Source organism: Haplochromis burtoni, unplaced genomic scaffold, assembly GCF_018398535.1.
Source record: "Haplochromis burtoni strain Fernald_Lab_line unplaced genomic scaffold, NCSU_Asbu1 Contig_1204, whole genome shotgun sequence".
Lineage (NCBI taxonomy): Eukaryota > Metazoa > Chordata > Actinopteri > Cichliformes > Cichlidae > Haplochromis > Haplochromis burtoni.
Window position 1 is genome coordinate 39,993 of NW_024583565.1, and position 19,237 is coordinate 59,229.

At 39.8% G+C, this 19,237-nt stretch overlaps 1 protein-coding gene across 1 annotated transcript; it reads left to right on the top strand.

Annotated features, from left to right (window-relative positions):
* Positions 1-2,383: 2,383 nt before the first annotated feature.
* LOC121811851 (calcium/calmodulin-dependent protein kinase type II subunit beta-like) lies at positions 2,384-18,791 on the top strand (the record flags this gene model as incomplete). The annotated part of the gene is given in 4 exon segments (XM_042216708.1): positions 2,384-2,707; positions 9,318-9,412; positions 18,177-18,236; positions 18,737-18,791. Coding segments are annotated over 4 exon segments (272 nt in total), but the record flags the coding sequence as incomplete, so codon positions are not given.
* Positions 18,792-19,237: the final 446 nt, after the last annotated feature.

Here is a 19,237-nt window from a genome sequence, read left to right on the forward strand (position 1 = left end):
AAAAATAGTCCTGATGTGGTGGCATGACCAAAGCGATGGTGAGAGGAGTGGTTTATTTTCTCTTATTTTCTCACTATAATGCACGTTTTTTCAAAAAGCTTCAAAATTATTTTTTGTAAGTAATGAATTTCTGATCAGTTCTTCCTGCTGGAAAAGGATCCATGTGGTTACATAGCCTAGCCCTTAGCCAGGCTTATCCCACTTTTCGGGTGAGCTTTAATATTTTAGGTGAACCAGTCAATAGTCAGTAGCAATGTTTAAAAACAAAATAACTCTGGGCACTCTTCTTTTTCAAATAGCTAAAATGCTTTTATTCTCATAAGACTGTAAAATAACGTGAAAAAAAATTAATTTCAGCATACAATCCATTTCATGGAAACAAAGGCTGTTTGCTAGTGATATTTTCCATTTGTGCTTTTCCACCGACTGGAATCTTCCACTTGTGGTAATATACCAATAGGAATCATCAGCTTGGAAAATGTGTAGGAATCAAAAAATATGTTAACTTCTAAAAAGCTTTTAGCTGATTGAAAATGCTGCTGAAAGAGTGCTAACAAACACTGGAAAGAGAAGTCATGGTTCTCCCATTTTAGCTTCTCTTCATTTTCTCCCTTTTAAATCCTTCTTTTCACATCGTGCCAATTTATCCTAACAGTGCTCTTTGCTCTTGCACTGCAGACTTACATGTGGCTCCTAGAGTTTCCAAAAATAGAACAGAAGACAGAGCCTTCACCTCTCCTCTGGATCCTGCTCCCAGTTTGGGCTCGGGAAAAAGACAGACCCTCTCTACTTTTAAGATTAGACCTTTTTTTTTCTATATAAGCTTATTAGAGGTGAACCAGGTTAGTGTAAAACATCCTTTAATTTTTCTTTCCTGTCTCTTTGCTATTCTACTTTATATTCTTTTTCCCCTAGCCCTCAGCTGGTTACATATATGGGTGCTGAACACGGTTCTCTGTTGGCATTATATTGACAGGCAGCTGAGGATAGTTTGATCGCCTGCAGAGAGCATTTGTTGCCAGATGGAGGCTGTGTCCAAAGTATATGGTACAACTGGTCTTGCTGTCTCTCTTGTTCTGTTGTTGGTCCATCAGCCACAGAAACTGATTGTTAAAACAATGGATTACTGTATTTTTTTTTTTGTCTATCTTTGATGTTTTTTCATGTTTCTTCCAATCACGGAGGACTCTGGAATGGGGGAAAGCCTGATTCCTCTCCCTGCTCTGGTTCCACCTTTCAACAAATAAGTATTCAGACTACAAACAGCACTACACACTGTTGTGTTTTCAGAGAACTGCATGGGAGTATGTTGGAAAAATACCTACTCAAACAGACACAACCACAAAACGATACCCCTTCCTGACTCTTCAGTCCATCCGAAGGAGTCTTCCTGTTAAAAGGGAGTTCTTCCTGCACACCAGGAAGAACTATAGTATTTTAGGGTCTTCATAAATAATATTATGAACAGCATTAACATAAACAATTTAATTGTTTCTGTGGTACTGGTGACATAACCACCTGAGCCCTATGGTCCTGTTTGGGATGCATGGGATGCAACAGGTCTATGCAGAGCAGAATGATGAGGTAAATAAGGTGCAGAAAACCCAAATGTAATGTTCTCCTCTGAGGGTGAAGGGACACAGGAAGTAGCAGTAGAGCATTTTTTCCCTTTATAGACAGGTTAGCAGTGAAGACTAGACAGGGAACAGAGTGCAGGGGAAGAGACACAGCAAAGAACTGGGGTCAAACTTCAACCTAGTTTTAGAGGACATATGAGTACCTGCTCAACCAGTGAGCTAAACTGGTGCCCAAATATGGGACATTTGAAATCTCTGCCAGACTGCTTCCAAACAGCAGCAGAGACAAAAAAAACCCCAAAACAAAACACTCTGACACTGTAGCCAAAGTGCTTGCTCACAGGAGGTCATATGATTGTTGGGTTTTTCTCTCTATGTATTATTGTAGGGTCTACCTTACAATATAAAGCTCCTTGAGGCTATTGTTGTTGTGATTTGGCGCTGTATAAATAAAACTGAATTGAACTGAATTGAATCCTGGAAATATTCTTTCTCAAATAATTTTTAATAGAAGTATAGCTGAGTATAATATCATTTAACTCATGCAAATACTCCAGTCAGTTTGTTCTTACCATTGCATGAACTGGCATCTTGTTTATTAAAAAATGTATATAAAACCAACTTTATGCACTTAGTTGGCTGGTCAGGGGAAAAATGCTAAGGCAGTGCTTAGGCTAAATAAATGGCCGTTGAATAGAAAACCAAAGGTTGCAACTTTTTCTTTTTGAACGTAGACAATGTCAAAGCTTTTATTGTGAAAATCGCAAAAGGAAGTGGCTTGTCGTAGCTCAACTGGCTTGTTTATAGGAGCGCAGAGCGCGGTAGCTGTCAGATAGTGCAGAGAGAGGGAGGGAGAGAGAAAGAGAGATAGAGTGAACACCCACCCAGGCTTCCTCGGCTCTTTATATCAAACCTCCGTCACTCGGCGCCTCCTAAAAGGCACTTCTCCGCTCCACCGGCCGTCTCGCTGTTGGGCGGACCTGCACTTTTTTTACGCACATTCAGCCCGAACTAACCGCGAATCTTCGGAGTTCATTAACAAGAAGAAGCGAGAGACAGGGGAGAGACATGGCCACGACAACCTGTACGCGATTCACAGATGAATATCAGCTGTACGAGGAGCTGGGGAAGTGAGTATCTGTCGCTGTTTCTCTGTCAAAATTGACGTATTTATTATTTTAGTTGTGCATGTTTGCGGTACAGCTGTCTGCTAGAAAGTGTAGTGTAGTTGAAATGTAGGAGGAGGGCAGGTTTCCAGGCAGTGCAGAGCTGAGCGAGTCTGCAGGCCAGCAGTGTTGAGCGTGTGCGCGCTCTGATGGTGCGCGTGTGTGTGCGCCTTTTCGGGGATGACAGCTCTCAAAGTACACCCCCCACACGCCTCTGTTTAAGCTCACCAAGTGTTTTGTTTGTTTCCTGATCATCACGAGAAACGGACGTCAGAGGCAACAATATTTGCAAAAACGTTGCAATGTTTTTGACGAGTTCGCTCGTTTCACGGTGAAACACGGAGAAACGGTGGGGTGTCAGCAGAGTCCTGTGGTGTAACGATTTGAACCACAGATGAAAAGAAGACATCTGCGGTTTATGGAAAGGCAGTTGCACGCTTTTTTTTTCTTTTTTGAAGACGAAGAGTCAAAGTTTACAGAGAAAAACTAAGGGTTTCACATATGACAGTTGCGGGTATGACCAAATATCAAATTCCTGTCTTCTGCAAAGCTATGCAATAAATATCCGATCAAAAAATCCTTTAAGGCTGCATCTCGATTGACCATTTTGTCCTGTTTTATTGCATTGGTTTGAAGTGTGTGTGCTTTACTAACCTTTATATGAACAAACAGCCTTTTTTCCCTAGAAGACATTTTTTTGCAGCACTATGGTGGCAGATTACACCAGATAAGATATTCTGCAGTGCAGCAGCAAGAAAAAAAAATCCATCCGATAAAAGCCGATCTGTCAAAACCATAGGAATCATACGTTATCATACTGTAGGAAAAAACAATCATATGGCAGTGCATATGCAAAATATATTCTAGGTACTATTGTTGTTGTGGAAAGTTTTGATACCATAGGGAATTAAAAGTACTAAATACGGAAACTGAACTCGTATTGTTTCATTATTTGTGTAACTAAATACTTCTGTGTATAATAACAGATGGAGGGAAGGGAATAGGTATGTAATATGTCTGAACCTAATCTTTGAACATGACACACGGTGTGTAGTGTGTAGCCCTTAAAAGGGCTGGGCAGTTCATTAAATATTATTTTAAGTTATGGTTGTGGTGTCCCGTAATTATAAAAAACAAATTATTCGTGATTTTTAAAAAAAATACAAATTAGTTGTTTTGCATCGATGCTCTCATTTTCTAGTTATTTAATGACCCAACACACACTTTCCTGTCCAGCAGTGGCTGTTGCTTCTTCCCAGAAGCATGTTTAGTTTAGTTGTTATGTATAAATGTTGTTATATTTTCGTATTTAATTGGAATTCTACACACCAGCCACTTTGTTAGGTACACTTGTTCACCAGCTTGTTAACCCAAATGTTTAATCAGCCAATCACATGGCAGCTACTTGAATTACGCTTGAAGTTGAAACTGGGCAAAGTCACCTCTAGGGTTTACAGAAGATGGTCCGAATAAGAGAAAATATCTAGTGAACGGGATTCCTCTGGATGAAAATGCTTTGTTAATGCCTGAGGGCAGAAGAGAATGAACAAGTGCCTTTGAGTTGACAGAAAGGCTACAGCAACTCAAATGACCGCTTGTTACAACCTCTGAACCTTGGAACGCACAACATGTTGGACTCGAAGTAGATGGGCAGACACAGAGTTCCAGTCTAACCAGCTAAGAAGAGGAAACTGAGGCTACAGTTCACAACTGACTGGAAAACTTCTGGCTGGTCTGATGAGTCTCAGTTTCTCTTGGAACATTCAGACGTTAGGTTTAGAATTTGGTGTAAACAACATGGAAGCATGGATCCATCCCGACTCATATTAACAGTTCAGTAATTGTGTAATGGAGCAGGGGCATATTTTCTTGGCATACTCTGGGCACCTTAGTACCATCTGAGCATCCTTTAAATGCCACAGGCTATCTGAGTATTGTTGCTGACCACTTCCACCACTCTGGGACCACAGTGTACCCATCTTCTGACAGCTGCTTCCAGCAGGATGGTGCATCATGTCAGTGCAGCTCAGATAATTTCAAACTGCTTTCTTGAATGTGACGATGAGCTGAGTGTGGTCAAATGGCCTCCACAGCCACCAGATCAGAATCCAAGATAGCTCCATTGGGATGTGGTGGAGCGGGGGATTTGCATCATTGATGTCCACCTGTGATGCCACCGTGACCAAAATCTCTGAGGACTGTTTCCACCACCTTGTCTAATCTATGCCACCAAGAATTAAGGCAGTTCTGAAGGCTGAAGGGATTCAATTTGGTTAATCAGTACTCATTTGAAATAATCACAATTTGATCACGATGATTATGAGAGATAAAAAAAATTAATATAGAGGCAAACAAAACTTTTGGTGATTTCATTACAGTAGGTGATCTACACTTGGCACGGGGCAAAGGAGTAAAGGGGACAATTTCAAATCATCCTTCTGTGTATTGTTTACTTTGTTGCTGCAGCCCGTCATGCATCTTGTACTGGCATTATTTGATTATCATTCATATCACTCGTTATGTACTGCTAGCTTGATTTGCCTAATGCTGTTTATTCAGCCACCACAGTGATGACAACTTCAATGAGAACACAGAAACAGCCAAGTTATCTGGAGTGAAGTGAAGTTAATGTTGTGTTAGCTTTGTGGCTCTGACAGAATAGAGACTGAACTATGCTGTCATTGAGGAACACTGGAAAAGACCCTAGTGCAGGGCTGTCAAACATAAGGCCTGGGGACCAGAATTGGTCGGACAAAGACTTAAATTTTTTTTTTTTTTTACAATAGATCCACAGTTAAAAAAACAAAACAAAACTGCATTTCTTTCATTTAAGTGGTGCTGACAGATTTATTTAATTTACTACAGCAGCATTTCTTTATGATGTTGAAAAATTGAGATGTGCTGTTGAAATTGCACTTCGTTTTCTTATGTTAAGATCTCTCAGTGAATAAATGTTTAGTTAATCTTCTTTACACAGAGAGAAAGGGGAGTTTCACTGGTCTGGCCCACTTACGATCAAAGTGGGCTGTATGTGGCCCTCGATGTAAAATGAGTTTGACGTCCCTGCTCTAATGTAATCCACCTCCGTGTTCCAAAGATTATATAATGAAAGATATTTTTCTTTAAGTTTTATTAGCTGTTGCATGATGATGTATAAACATGGAAATCGTGTTTTTCTTGGACTTTGTTGGCTTGAATCTTTAATCTATTTAAAAACAATGGGAAAACGAGCCATGTTAAAGTATTCTTTTAATCTATTAAGTGTTGTCCTAGATTTATATTATTTACAGGCCTGTGGAAAGATAGCAGGATTATTCATAGGTACGGAGAGACTTTTTAAACATGACGGCATAGTACTATTTTGTACATTTGGAGTGTTAACAGGTGTTTGTGACAGCTCATTTGATATCTCTCTTCAAAGACTGGTAAAATACGCACCTAATATGCAAATATGTCAAGAAAAAGTCAAGATTCATTGAAGGATTAATAAAAGGAACTGAAAAGATGTGTCACTAGAAGCCTTTGATTTTGAATATTTACATTCACTCCTTGCTAACTTAACTGCCATCTTTTTTAGCCAGTTTTATCTGTGATTGATAATGAGAAACAGAAAGTTAGATAAAAAGCATATCTGGTGTTTAACCATATCGTGGTGATGATGGGTTTTACAAAGCACACTTAATGCAGGGACTTGTAGCAGAGAGGTAAATTAGTGATTAGTTTATATGAATATTTTTAAGTCATGAATCTAGGTCGCCATTTCAATTTCATGCACTGCAACTGCTGTGAAGCTAATCTAGCCACGGCTGCCATCCATAGTGAAGTGCAATCTATGAATTCTTCAGAGTCTTCACTTACAGGAGGGGAGTGTATATACTCAAGTCCTGTTTCCTTGGTGGGTTATTGTTATTGAGCAAGCATAAATAGACAGAGTCATCATCTATGTGACTGACTGCTGTAGAAGACACGGGGCTCAGACTAATTTACAACACTGCATCCCTCCCATTCTCTTTTCATCCCATAAGTAATAAATACTGTTCGCAGGGATCATTATGCCAGCGTAGCTCCAATGCCTCCTGAACCCTATGAGATTTCATTCTATGGTGCCGGCTGTTGATTTGGGGAAAAAAAGACATTATAAAGACTGTAACTTATCAAATGCATTGGCTTTTCTGTGTTGAGATAAATCTCAACTTCTACCAGAAACTACCAGCTTTGAAGCTCTGGGTGCATGAGGGACTAAGCTGCAAAAAGCTTTTTCTGTAGGCCCATCTTATTATTCACCCAGGCACATAAAGCTTGGAGGAAGGAGTGCAGGTGTGAGAGGCTTGGCATCCTTACGGTAACACTCTCTGGAACTTTGTAATACTAATCCAACATCTGAGGAGAGCTAATGATTGTGTGCTCGCTCTCTGCTGGTGTCACTTTCTTAGCAGGACTTGTGACATTTAAGCTCGCTCCTTTTGCTTTAGTGTGCTTAGCCCGTTTGTTACAAATATTGCCAGGCTTGTTTTAATAGAAACACCACAGCACCGATTGAGGTGTGCTGAACACTGGCTCCTGGTTAGATAATGCTTCTGTGTTTGTTCTTGCACAGAAGTAATGCACATCATTGCTTAAATTGGTCGAATTGATCTCAATTAGAACACCGATAACAAGCTAAACAGCTTGAAGAACAATAACGTGAACAATCGCAGAGGCTTGAGTGTAGCTTGTGTTTGTCCTTCTGCTGCACAGCTGCTAAAAAGAAGTCTGTAACAGCACAAAGGCTTTTGAAAGACTTTTGAAACACATTTTTTGTTGTTTGTCTCAGTTAGGCTTGAAACCTAAGAGTATAGATTTACACATCACACAGTATTTAATTCTTCCACATCAGAGGGAGACTGTAACAGCATACCAGAAGCTCAGACTTCTCCAGTTACAAAACCCTTCACTTCTGCAGGCACCAGTGTTTTTCCCTCAAAAATAGTTTTAGGCATGTTTAAATCTCTCCATGTCAACTTTCTGGATGTCAGACCACAGTCGTGATTCATGACCTGTTACCCCATTTAACCCTCTATGTGTGTTAAAGCATATTTAGTCCAGACGTTAGATACTTACCTCATGGAGTATGAACTTTCCAAGCACAGCTGTGGAGTTTGGTGTCAGTAGCATATGTGTTTGTTTGTGTGTGTGACTAGTGAGTTTTTTGCTTCAGGCGAGTTGATTCCTTATCAGAATTCTGATTGACAGTAATGACCTTGACGTTGGGGCATTAAATGCACTTCAGCTTGTTGTTGAAAAAGTGATGAAATGCCCTTTGTATTCTAGAGTTTGTGCCTTTTTATATAGAAGTTTCCCCCAGTGTCAGGTCAGCTGGCCTTCACCTTTGGCACTGACCTTGTTGGCTGTCTGCAACTATCCCAGTGTGAAGGCAGACTAGTGGCACCATTCAACATCAGACTGTTTCACACCCAACTAAATCAAAACCAAGGCTGGACAGGACTGTGTAGTCTTGTCCAGCCTTGGTTTGTATAAGTATATTCAAACATTTGTTTTTGGTTGAGCGTTTATTGAAATTAATGTTTATATTTTTATATATACTGGTGGATCTAAAGGGAAAAAAACAAATTCTAAACATCTGTGACGGCGCAGTGAAAAACATTCAGGTATTGGGGCGACATATGCTGTCCTACAGATGGTCGTTCTCTTTTTCGCTCTCTCTCATTTTTAAAATGTATTATCATTAGTTTTGAGGGGAATATTCTGCTTATTTACTTTTTGCTATTTATTTATTTATTTTGGATTAAAGTAAGACCGACAGTATTTGAAGGTACAAAACATAAGGTGCAAAGACATCATGCTTAAATGTCACAATAGGAGACCTGCCCATAGTCCAGACCTGTCACCCACTGAAAACATTTGGTAAATTACAAAACAAAGAAATAAAACGTATAACGCAGGAATAAGAACACAAACTACACCAGCAGGTCTCTATGGGTTCCAGGTACAAACACAGTTGTAAGTGAAACAAATTCTAAGCTTTATGTCCTGACAAAAAGAAAATCATATTCACACATATCAAACAACATAATATTGATATCGATATATCCGTGATGGGCTAGTGTTGGCTGATAATATGGGCTGTGTGACTCTACATCTAATGTGTTTGAGAGCCCAGTTTAGCTCTTACATTATACCAATTTACCTTTCGACATCCCACATGTGTTCGCATTACTTGTATCCTGACTGGAGATCTCATGGGATCTTATTAACTAAGCAGCAAAGTGTTTAATGTATCCACAGTGAACATGAAAAGTGTTATCAGTTCTGTTATGTTCTGAGTCTGAAAAATGCTCATTCTGCAAAGTTGTGTGCAAATTTGTTCACTCAGCAAAACCTTCACCATGCTCATTATTATCCAAGGTCCATAACCACTCAAGAATTTGCATGAGAACAATGGTCCCAACTTGTTAATTTATGATAAAGAAATGAAGTGTTGTTTCAGCTGTTAGTTATTTTTTCCTGATAGAGTTGTCCTATGATAACCATGCATGAAATGTTAGTCAATGGGGTTTTTTTCTGTGTTTTCCAGGGGAGCATTTTCAGTGGTGCGCAGATGTGTTAAGCTGTGCACAGGACAGGAGTATGCTGCTAAAATAATCAACACCAAAAAGTTATCTGCAAGAGGTAAGCACAACTTATTTCAGTGTTATATCACATATGCATCCAGTTCGATTGAATCACAGCTTCCATGGGAGCCAAAGTGTGATCTCAAACAACACCACTGTTGCTATATTTAACTGTTAATTCATGAGCTAAAAGTACAATTTGCAACCATTCAAAAATGACTAAGTTGTTCATAGCTTCTCTGTCCCAGTGGTCACCACCCCCACCTGTAGTGTAGACAGTTATATAAGCAAAATGTAGCAGCAAAATTTGGTTTCCTTCTCAGATGCCACTTCATAGGACAAACTTTTAATTTCTTATAAATCATGTCTGTTTATAAGAAATGGAGGAAGCTGGAAAAGCCCTAGCAGCAGTAGAAACAGCACTAGTATGGTGATGTGACAGTCATACAGTAGGTTTGCTCAACACTGGTTCACCTTTTACACTACCCTGTTTCTGAGTTGTGTTGAGGAACCCCTGGAGAACAAATTGTAGGGTATTGTTCGCGTGCCCTATATACGACTGCAGGAAAGATCGTAGCAGTAATTATCTTTAAATCAAGTCCAAAGAGTTCAACGTAAATCAGTCAGGACCATTAAAGTCGAAGCTATTTTCAGCTGCAGTAATTTCTATTTAGCTGTATGCGCTATTCTGGGATCTTCCTGCCCTCTACATGCATACATGCAAATGTGAAAAGCAAAGGCGGGCAGAAGAGAAGTAAAACTCAGCACAGCAGAACAGAGCAGGCATCACTGATAACCAACCCTATACACACTACTTATCTTGAAACCATCTTGTTTAGTTGTTTAGCTGCAATTCATATTCTGCTGCATGTGTTGCAGGATAATATGGGCGTATCAATAAATCAGTCAGTCTTCAAATACTGGCTTGTATAATAATGTAAAGTGAAAAGGTTTTTCTATATATTGGGATTTTGTTTCTTCTGAATAACATAGACTCTGTAACCACCGTAATTAGTGTCACATGCTACTCAGCCAGTAATGACTTAAGCCAAAGCCAAGGCTAAATGCCTTTGCCACCAAAGCCAGTCGAGCACCACTGTGGTCGCCGTGGCAATTTACACCACCACTTGCCCAGTGTAAATCTCCTGCTGCCCTTGCAGCCTCGTAACTGGAGAACCACTGCCGTGGCCCTGCCAGGTGGCACCACACTGTCACTTGACTGTTACCCTGCCTTGACATACGCTCACCAACGGATTGTGTGTTAAAATGTTGAGTGTGGTAGAAAAGGCATTTTAACAGGCATGAAGCAGAGGGCTTGATCCTGAAATGTCTGTCCTTATCTGCCTTCTCTCCCAAATGTTACCCTCAGTTCGGCTTGTCAGTTTGTAGATATTAATTTTCTTACCAAACCATTGTTAAAGTATCAGTGCCGTATGCAGACAATTTAAAAAAAATTATGCTTTGTGTGTTCACGATTATGTGAGCTTCTTAAAGGTCAGGCTCCTGGGTATAAAATTCAATAATAATGTTTGAAAATATTAGACTTGAATGTTTATATAGTCAGGTTAAACTCATGTGTGTCCATCTCCTTTACTAGGCAGACACTTGGAAACAGTGCAGTGTAATAAATAAATGAGATGATGTTGTGATGCACTTTTAGCATTGTATTTCAGCATACTATTTCCAGCTCCAGCAGGCATCAGACACAAATGAGCATTGCTACTGTCACTCATAACTCATAACATTTTGTGCAGTGAAATTACAAATGTGTTTCTGACTTCAAACATTACGAGGGTGGTAGAGGGTATATGATCTGAGCGTCTGTATTTATCTTTCTTACTAAGCCGTAACGAAAATATAATCTAATATTAAACTTAGCAGACAAGCTTTTTATAAAAATTTAAGTTTCTATAAAAAATAGAAGAAGTCGACTGCAACAAACATTGTTCTAATTGTGGTGTCACATTATTCTTGACAGTAATTGTATCTCATTTTTTGCCTGCATTTTATTGCATTGTGCAGCATTTAATGAGATTAAACCCATCCTAGATTATCCGGCCTCTATTAACTGCAAGAGGCTAGCAGTTAATTCTAGAGATTGGTTTAATGAGACTTAAAGTTACACATACACAGACACACAGAGTATAAATACACTTCCTATAGATTATGCTATCATTGGACTTCTGCATAATTTCACTCCAGCTGCTTTATCGGGCAGTGCAGCTGCTTTCCACCATTTTTCGGAGGCACAGTGTAATCTCTCTGCTTCAACATTTGATAGGGCGACTGATCTGACCTGACTGAGCGGTGCGCGAGGCCCGTGCTGCGCTCCTTACTAATGGATGAGCCATGTTCTGTGAAATAGCAGGGCTATGCTAGAGCCAACAGAGCTGCTGCATACTACTTCTACTCAAAGTCCTTTTTATAGCTCCATGACCTTTGTGACATGGGCTGCTGCTGCATTCACGCTTTATGGCAGCCCTGATGGCTTGCTGCTCTACTTTATAAGTGGGATTTGGTTTAGGCCTTTTATGATGTTGTAATATTTCTCAGGCAGCAGGTAGGGTCGGTGAGTTTACAGCCCTGGTTTCACCAACTTAAGAGGAGCATTTGTTTAGGATCAGCAGATGGAGATGGTAGCTGAGGGGAGGGTGGGGTCATCAGAGCAAAGGCACCCCAGGCATTTGGCAGCTGAGGGCCATGCGCCTGTACGCCTACATGCCTTTAGCACGGGATACTCATCTGACTCTCCCTCTCTTTCTCTCAGACACACACGGGCAGATATTCAGACAGCCACAGCAGAGAAGCAGTGTCTGTGATGCAGGCAGTCAACTGGACAGTGAACTCTATCAAGAAACTATTAGTTACAACCAAAAAGTGTCACAATTCGTTGGTTGTTGTAGTCATAACACTTGGTTCACATACTGAACATTCAAATTTATGAATAGAGTAGTAGTCGGGCTTCTCATTACATCTTCCCACCACCCCACCCTGCCGTTCCCTTTTCCAGCCGACAAACGGTTAATGCCAATCCAACACATGTCAACAGGAAATATAGGGCAGGTCTGCTGGGCAAGGCTTCCAGCCAATCATAGGACTTGTTTATTGGCAATGATCTCTGGACAGTGGATGCCAGAGGTTCCTGTATGGCCATGTAATTATATCATGATAGAGTAGAGCTTGTGTGTCTGTGTGTGTGTGTGTGGGGGGGGGTTGATGTTCACCTGCAATGCAGTAGAAGTGATCTGACCTGGTTTTGGCCAGTGAGCTTTGTGTCAATGTCACATAACCAGGGCAGATATAGTCAACTAAAGTGATGAGACTTAAACCCGAGTGTGAAATTAAATCACTGTAGCTGCAATTACAAATGTAAATAATTCAAGATGTGTTGGTACTTTTTCTGTCAATTCACACTCTGTTTATATGGAAGTATTTCACCCATTATGTAATTATGTAATGTCATGTAATGAGATTACAAGTTCAGGTGTTTCACTGGAAAAATGATGCTTTCTTAATCATATTACTCTCAGGAATCCACTTAGATTTCTATATACATGCAGCCCCTCTGCACCACCACTGTCATGCTTCACCTTAAACGCAGAGGCTGCTTTTTGATGCTGTGCTTCTGTAGGATCTATAGGATATAGGAAACTTTTCAATCCGCACTCCACATTTCCCTGCTGGTAGGGCTCACGCTGTTACGAGTCAAGTGTTCCGAACAGTGGTTATATCTGGCTGTCTTTGTGGCTGTCTTTTTACATCTCCTCCCTCTCTAGAGACTTAAGTCCTCACTGGTGATGATTAACCCAAATATATTCCTCTCCTCTGCTCTCTTCTCCTTCAGCATGAAGATTCCCACTGATTTCACTGAATGTTGTCCTTGGGTTATCCTACTCTGTGCATGTGTTCTTGTCCTTGCCTTTCTTCCTTACCCCACTCCCTGGTCTCATTTCTTATTTACCCTGCTGCTTCTGACTGACCGGCACTTTGAAAGACTCATTAAATGAATATTTTAAGCAGCCTGCACTAAAAGAGCAGCATGGCCGCAGTTGCTGACAGTAAAGTAATTACAGTGAGAACCACACAAGGAAGTTCTCATTTGATCTTGTTTGTGTGTCATGTTTTTACAAAAGAGTACTTTTTTTTTTTTTTAAAAAACCCCAGAGCGAATGCATTTTGGACCAGCTTTTACGTTTTCAGCATATAACTGTAAACTGCAATAATTAATTAAAGTCCAGAAACAAGTGTAATGTTGGACACGTTTCAAGATACGTGTTTAGGGTTTTTCTGACTAGAAATGGGCCTTTGGGAGTGAAAGGGTGGGGGTTGGAGCGCCTTACTTAACAGAAATCAGTGCATTTTACATTAGGTGGAGGGCCAAAAAGGCCTTTTTTTTTCTTTTCTCTGTGGAATAAAAATTCTTGGTGTTTTAAATGAGTGCCGTTATGCTCACGTCCTGCTCCGTGTTTTTATTCTGACTCTACTGGAGTAGCTATGCACAACTCAGATTTCACAGTAATCTTCATTTATCTTATAATTGGTTGTTTCTTTATCTGAAACGAGTTGTCTCAAATCTTTCGTCCGTTCCTTTTGGTTAACTTTCTTTGAAAACTCGCCACACGTATTTACATCACCAACAGCCTAAAGCCTGTTAATAAAAGGCAGCATTGTTCTGTTCTTTTATCTTATTTATGCCATATTATGATCCTATTATCTAAATGATAGAGCAGGACTAGTCTGAAGGCCAGGCAACGTTTTTCCAATATTTTATTGTTTAGTTTTGGCCATCCAATCGAACTGTAGCATCAGTGTCCTATTCTTAGCAGACAGGAGTGGTGTCTAATGTGGATTTCTGCTGCTGTAGGCTTTATGCTTCTGTTATAACTTGTTGTGCATTCAGAGAAACCCTACAGGTGGTATTGCGGGAAAAATCCCAGAAGATCATCAGATTCTGAAATGAGACCAGTCTGTCTGGCACCATTTGAACAATGACATGTTCAAAGTCACTTAAATCACCTTTCTTACCCATTTTAATGCTCGGTTTGGTCTTCTTCACCAAGCTTGTCTGAGTGCGCTGAGTTTCGGCCATGTGATTGGCTCATTTGCATTAATGAGCAGTTGAGCAAAAGATGAAATTAGGAGTGAGAATATATTAAAATTGTAACTAGATAACAAAAAATGCACATGATAATCTTCTTATATGATCTGCCACTACATCAGCTGTCCCTGCTTAGAATAGTTTCTACCTAGCTAAATACGTAAACACAACTATGAAAACAAATGGAGCTCTCGGCCTTACAGTAAATCTATTTAAGTAAATGTTTAGTGTTGCAGTAGCTCTGGCAAATCTCCCACCGTTTATACATGAGAGAAGGTACCTTTTATAAACCGGGTTTTTAACTGTCAGTTACATATCCGTTTTATTCTGATACACTACATGCAATACGTAAATAAAATTACATTAATCTCCATAGTTCTTGTTAAACTACGCTGACCCCTCATATGCAGTACTAAAAATACTGTCGTACAGTTGAACCTGATAGCTGACTTCTTCTTTGGTACACATACACACACACACACAGACACACACACCACAAGGTTATCACACACACTGCAGACTGTATAGACAGTTATCAGTTGTGTCCTCTTTTATGCAGGGCAGTTGAGAAGAGCATCTGTTATGAGTGTTCTGCCATGGGAAGGTCATCTGTCATACACAATTTTTTGCTGTAGTGTTATCTGCCGGTCTGATAAAGCTCTGATAAAAGACCTGATAAAAGACCATGTTCATTTCAGGGGAGGTCGTGTATCTCATCCTCAGTTATCCTCCATCTGTAAATCATATGATGAGTTTCTTTTTTAATTACCTAACCTCACAATGCCAAATGAGTTTTAAGCAGAAACAAGGCAAGAAAAAAAGCCCAGTAATGACATATGTGTTATATTTCAATAGATCTTTCAATACTTGATATCACAATATTAATAATAAAACTGTCCCACGTAGATGATGGATTGATAACAAAGGCACAGATGGTAGACGATAGATGATGCACCACAGCAGCTACTGTGAGCCAATTCTGTACTTGCAGAGTAATATTAGCAGATGCCACTGATAGAATGAAATGTGATGCGAGTGCCCATGACAAGTTTTCCAACACTTGACATTAGTATGACAGATAACATCTGGGAGTGCTAAACACAAGCTGAGAGTTGGTAGTTTTTAAGAGTCAGTCAGATACAGTTCAACTGGAGTGAAAGCTTGCACGATCGCGCAGGAATGATAGCCTTATTTAAAGTGCTAATTTGCAATAGGTCTCTCCCAGTAAATCACAAACATTGTAATCGGTGTGTTTCTGAGTAGGTCAGATGTGAATCCATGTTTTGAAAAGATGAAATTCAGTCCCATTAAAATGCAGTTTGTTACACATGGACAAACAAATAAATGGGGAAAAAATATTCAGTGAGTTCATAGCCTCAAACAAAAACCAAATGTGAAGAATAAATGACTAGAGTTAAAAAGAAAAAAAAAAGTAGCAGGCAGTGATTAGCGGTGTCTTATTGTTTCAACAAAAAGACAGCAACCAGGCTTTGTGCATATTAAACGTCCTTGTATTTTTTTTTCTCTCCTTCCTTTTTCCTCCTCCTCTCCTGTCCCCCTTCAACACTCCTCCACTCCTTTCTCCGCCTCACTCCTCTCATCTTCTGAGACTATAATCACCACGCTTACACTTCACTGTCACTCCACAGTGCCAGTGTGAATGTGTGCACTTGAGTTTTGCCAGTCTGTGTTCTCTTAAACTCGTACAGATTGTACGCGTGTGGGTGCAACCTATGCATATGTACGTTTGTGCTGACAGTCACGCTTTGTGGATCCGGTGATCCACCCCCTGTGTGTACGTGTGTCTGTATGTGTGTGTGCTTTATATGCCTGCTGTGACTTGCACGATAACCCTGTAATGCATGTTGGCTAGCATCAGTAATCTGTTATGTAAAGGGACATGCAGATGTAAATATTTTAGCTGCATACATACATAGTGTGTCTTGAAGTATATATGCTCATATATTTGTACTTCCACTCACAGTAAATTACACCCACCGATCACTTCGTTAGTTGCACCTTGCTATGATCCTCTTTTCTCTTCAGAACTGGCTTAGAGTCAGAGATTTTGGTCTGTGTTGACATGTCAGCATCACACATTTCCAGCAGATATTTTCATCTGAGCATCCACGATTGAACTGTGCTGTTCCACCCATCGACGTAACTTTGTACTGAACATAGGAGGGGTCAAGATCTCTGTCTAAATAAATAAATACATCTGGGTAAATTCCCAGATGATTAAACATGCAACTATTTTGCTGGTAATACCTGAAAAGAGTAAAGAAAATCAAGAGCCTATTTATGCAAGATCATTCACAATTTTATTGGGGGGGTTATATTGGTTGGGTCTGATTATTGGGGGGGGTCATAACCCTCTAACCCCCCTGGAAATTACGCCCCTGGTTCCACCACAACCCAAAGATGCACTATTGGATTGATTCAGTTCAGGTGAAGGAAACCACCAGACATGATTTCAGCTTTGTGACACTGTATCTTATCCTTAAAGTAGCCATCAGAAGATGTGTAGATAGCGGTCATAAAAGAATAAACACGGTCAGCAGCAGTAGTTGGTATGCGCTGGTGTCAAAATGCTGCTCAGCTAGTACTGAAGCTCAGAAAATATCCCTATAAAATAATTCCCACATCATTGCTTTATTGATATAACACATCCACTGTGGAACCACTGTTTCATGTTGTTTGCACCAAATGTTGCACAGACACACCAGGCAACAAATTTTAGTCTCAAAGTAGTTTTCTTTGCAAACAGGAACGGCAGGCAGTGTGGTCTTCTGCTCCTTCCTGCATTCAGAGATGCTCTTCTGCATATCTTGGTTATAATAAGTGGTTATTTGAATTACTATTCTCTTCCTTCTGGGTGGAAGAATTCTGGGAGTAACAAGGTATCTTCTCCTAGTGAACCGCTGCTCATTTTCTCCTTACGGGACCAGTCTTTGTAAACCCCAGAGTTGGTTGTGTGGGAAAATCCCAGTAGATCACGAGTTTCTGAAATATTCAAAGTTCAAAGCCACTTAAACATAATATATTAAATTTATGTTGCATTATGGAGAAAAATGTAACACACACACAAAAATTCAGCAACATTCTTTAAAAATTCAGTTTGGTGTTTTATAATTTGAACAACTTGTATTTTTGCTAAACACTCATGCTCGGTTTTTACATAGACTCTTGAATTCATGGACACGAAAAATGCTTTGTATGGATGGATATTTATTTGATCTTTTTGACCTTTTTTTCATTACGTCTTCATTATTATTTATTTATTTATTTATTTTTAGTGCAGCTTTATGTTTAAGGAAATGCTGCTCTGACTAGATAAGTTATGTTGTCAGTCACCAATACAGAAACTTGCTGAATCTTGTGGGCCTTAGTGAAGATCACCCATTAAACTATGGAGTAAAACAAGAATGTGTTTGTTTGTTTTTTAAATTATCGTATGTAGCACTGGAATCCACCTTGAGCCTTCTTAGTTTAAAACTTGGAAGAACAACACGCCTTATTATGTTTCACTTTTTCCATATTTTACACCCACTGGGTTCCTTTGCATTCTCTTCGTCCTTTGTGACATGAAACCATTTTCTAAACTGTTTTTGACACATTTGACTTTATCGTCCTAAAAAGCCTTCTACAATATAGATATAACATATTTATAACCCAAGTTTAACAATAACTCTGACATACCTCTCTCTCTTTTGTTGCGCCTCAGATCACCAGAAGCTGGAGCGAGAGGCTCGTATTTGTCGTCTGTTGAAACACCCCAACATCGGTGAGGACATGCTTTTCTTATTTTCAACCCACTGAAAATAATTAATTTAAATGAGTTTGAATCCATTTAAAAGTAAAGACCAGTTTAGATTTGATTAACAGTCTTTTATTCCTGATACAGAACAATTTCTTTTTTTTTGCCAAAACACACACTTAACATTTTTTATTAAAAGATCCAATAGAAGTATATAGTTTTATTCATTTGTTGTTTAAACCGAACCCTGTATTGCCAGAAGCTCCTACCCTATTGTAAACACATATGATGTAAGACTCAATTATTTCGACTCCCTGTGGTTTCTACCCCACGCGCACTCTCACTATCTCTTTATCTCACCTTTTTCCTTTTTTAAAAAAAAACAACCAAAAACTTAAAATGCAGCAGCCATCCCCAGTGTTTTTCAGAAACTCTTTGAATAACCATCATAGCTTGAATGCTCCAGCTACACAGAGCCCAGGAATCACTTTATCTCTCTCAATCTCTCTTTTTTTTTTCTCTCGCAGTTCGTCTTCATGACAGTATATCAGAGGAGGGCTTCCACTACCTCCTGTTTGACTTGTAAGTCATCGTCATCGTCGTCATCCTCTCCTCTCTGCTCCTCCTCATCCCTTTTTATCTTCTGCCCCCCTTTTCTTTTAGCTGCTGCCTCTCAGTTTTCCCAGCTCTTCCATATACATATACAATTGCATAACTCTCTCTTATATTTGCCCCACCACCACCACCACTGCCACTATCACCACCCACGCTATCCACATCTATCTCTCAGCAATTCCCTCTAGTTTCCATGGTAACAGTGTGGGAAGGGGGGATGAAGTGAAGGAGGATTGGGGGGAAGGGGGGAGCTGTAGAAAATAAGAACTGAAGTAGGAATCCTTGATTTGAAGCATTTATAACCACACACCACCATCACTACCTCCTCCTTCCACTCCAACCAGTCCAGCTTTCCTAAATAAACGTGTGTGTGTGTGTGTGTGTGTGTGTGTGTGTGTGTGTGTGTGTGTGTG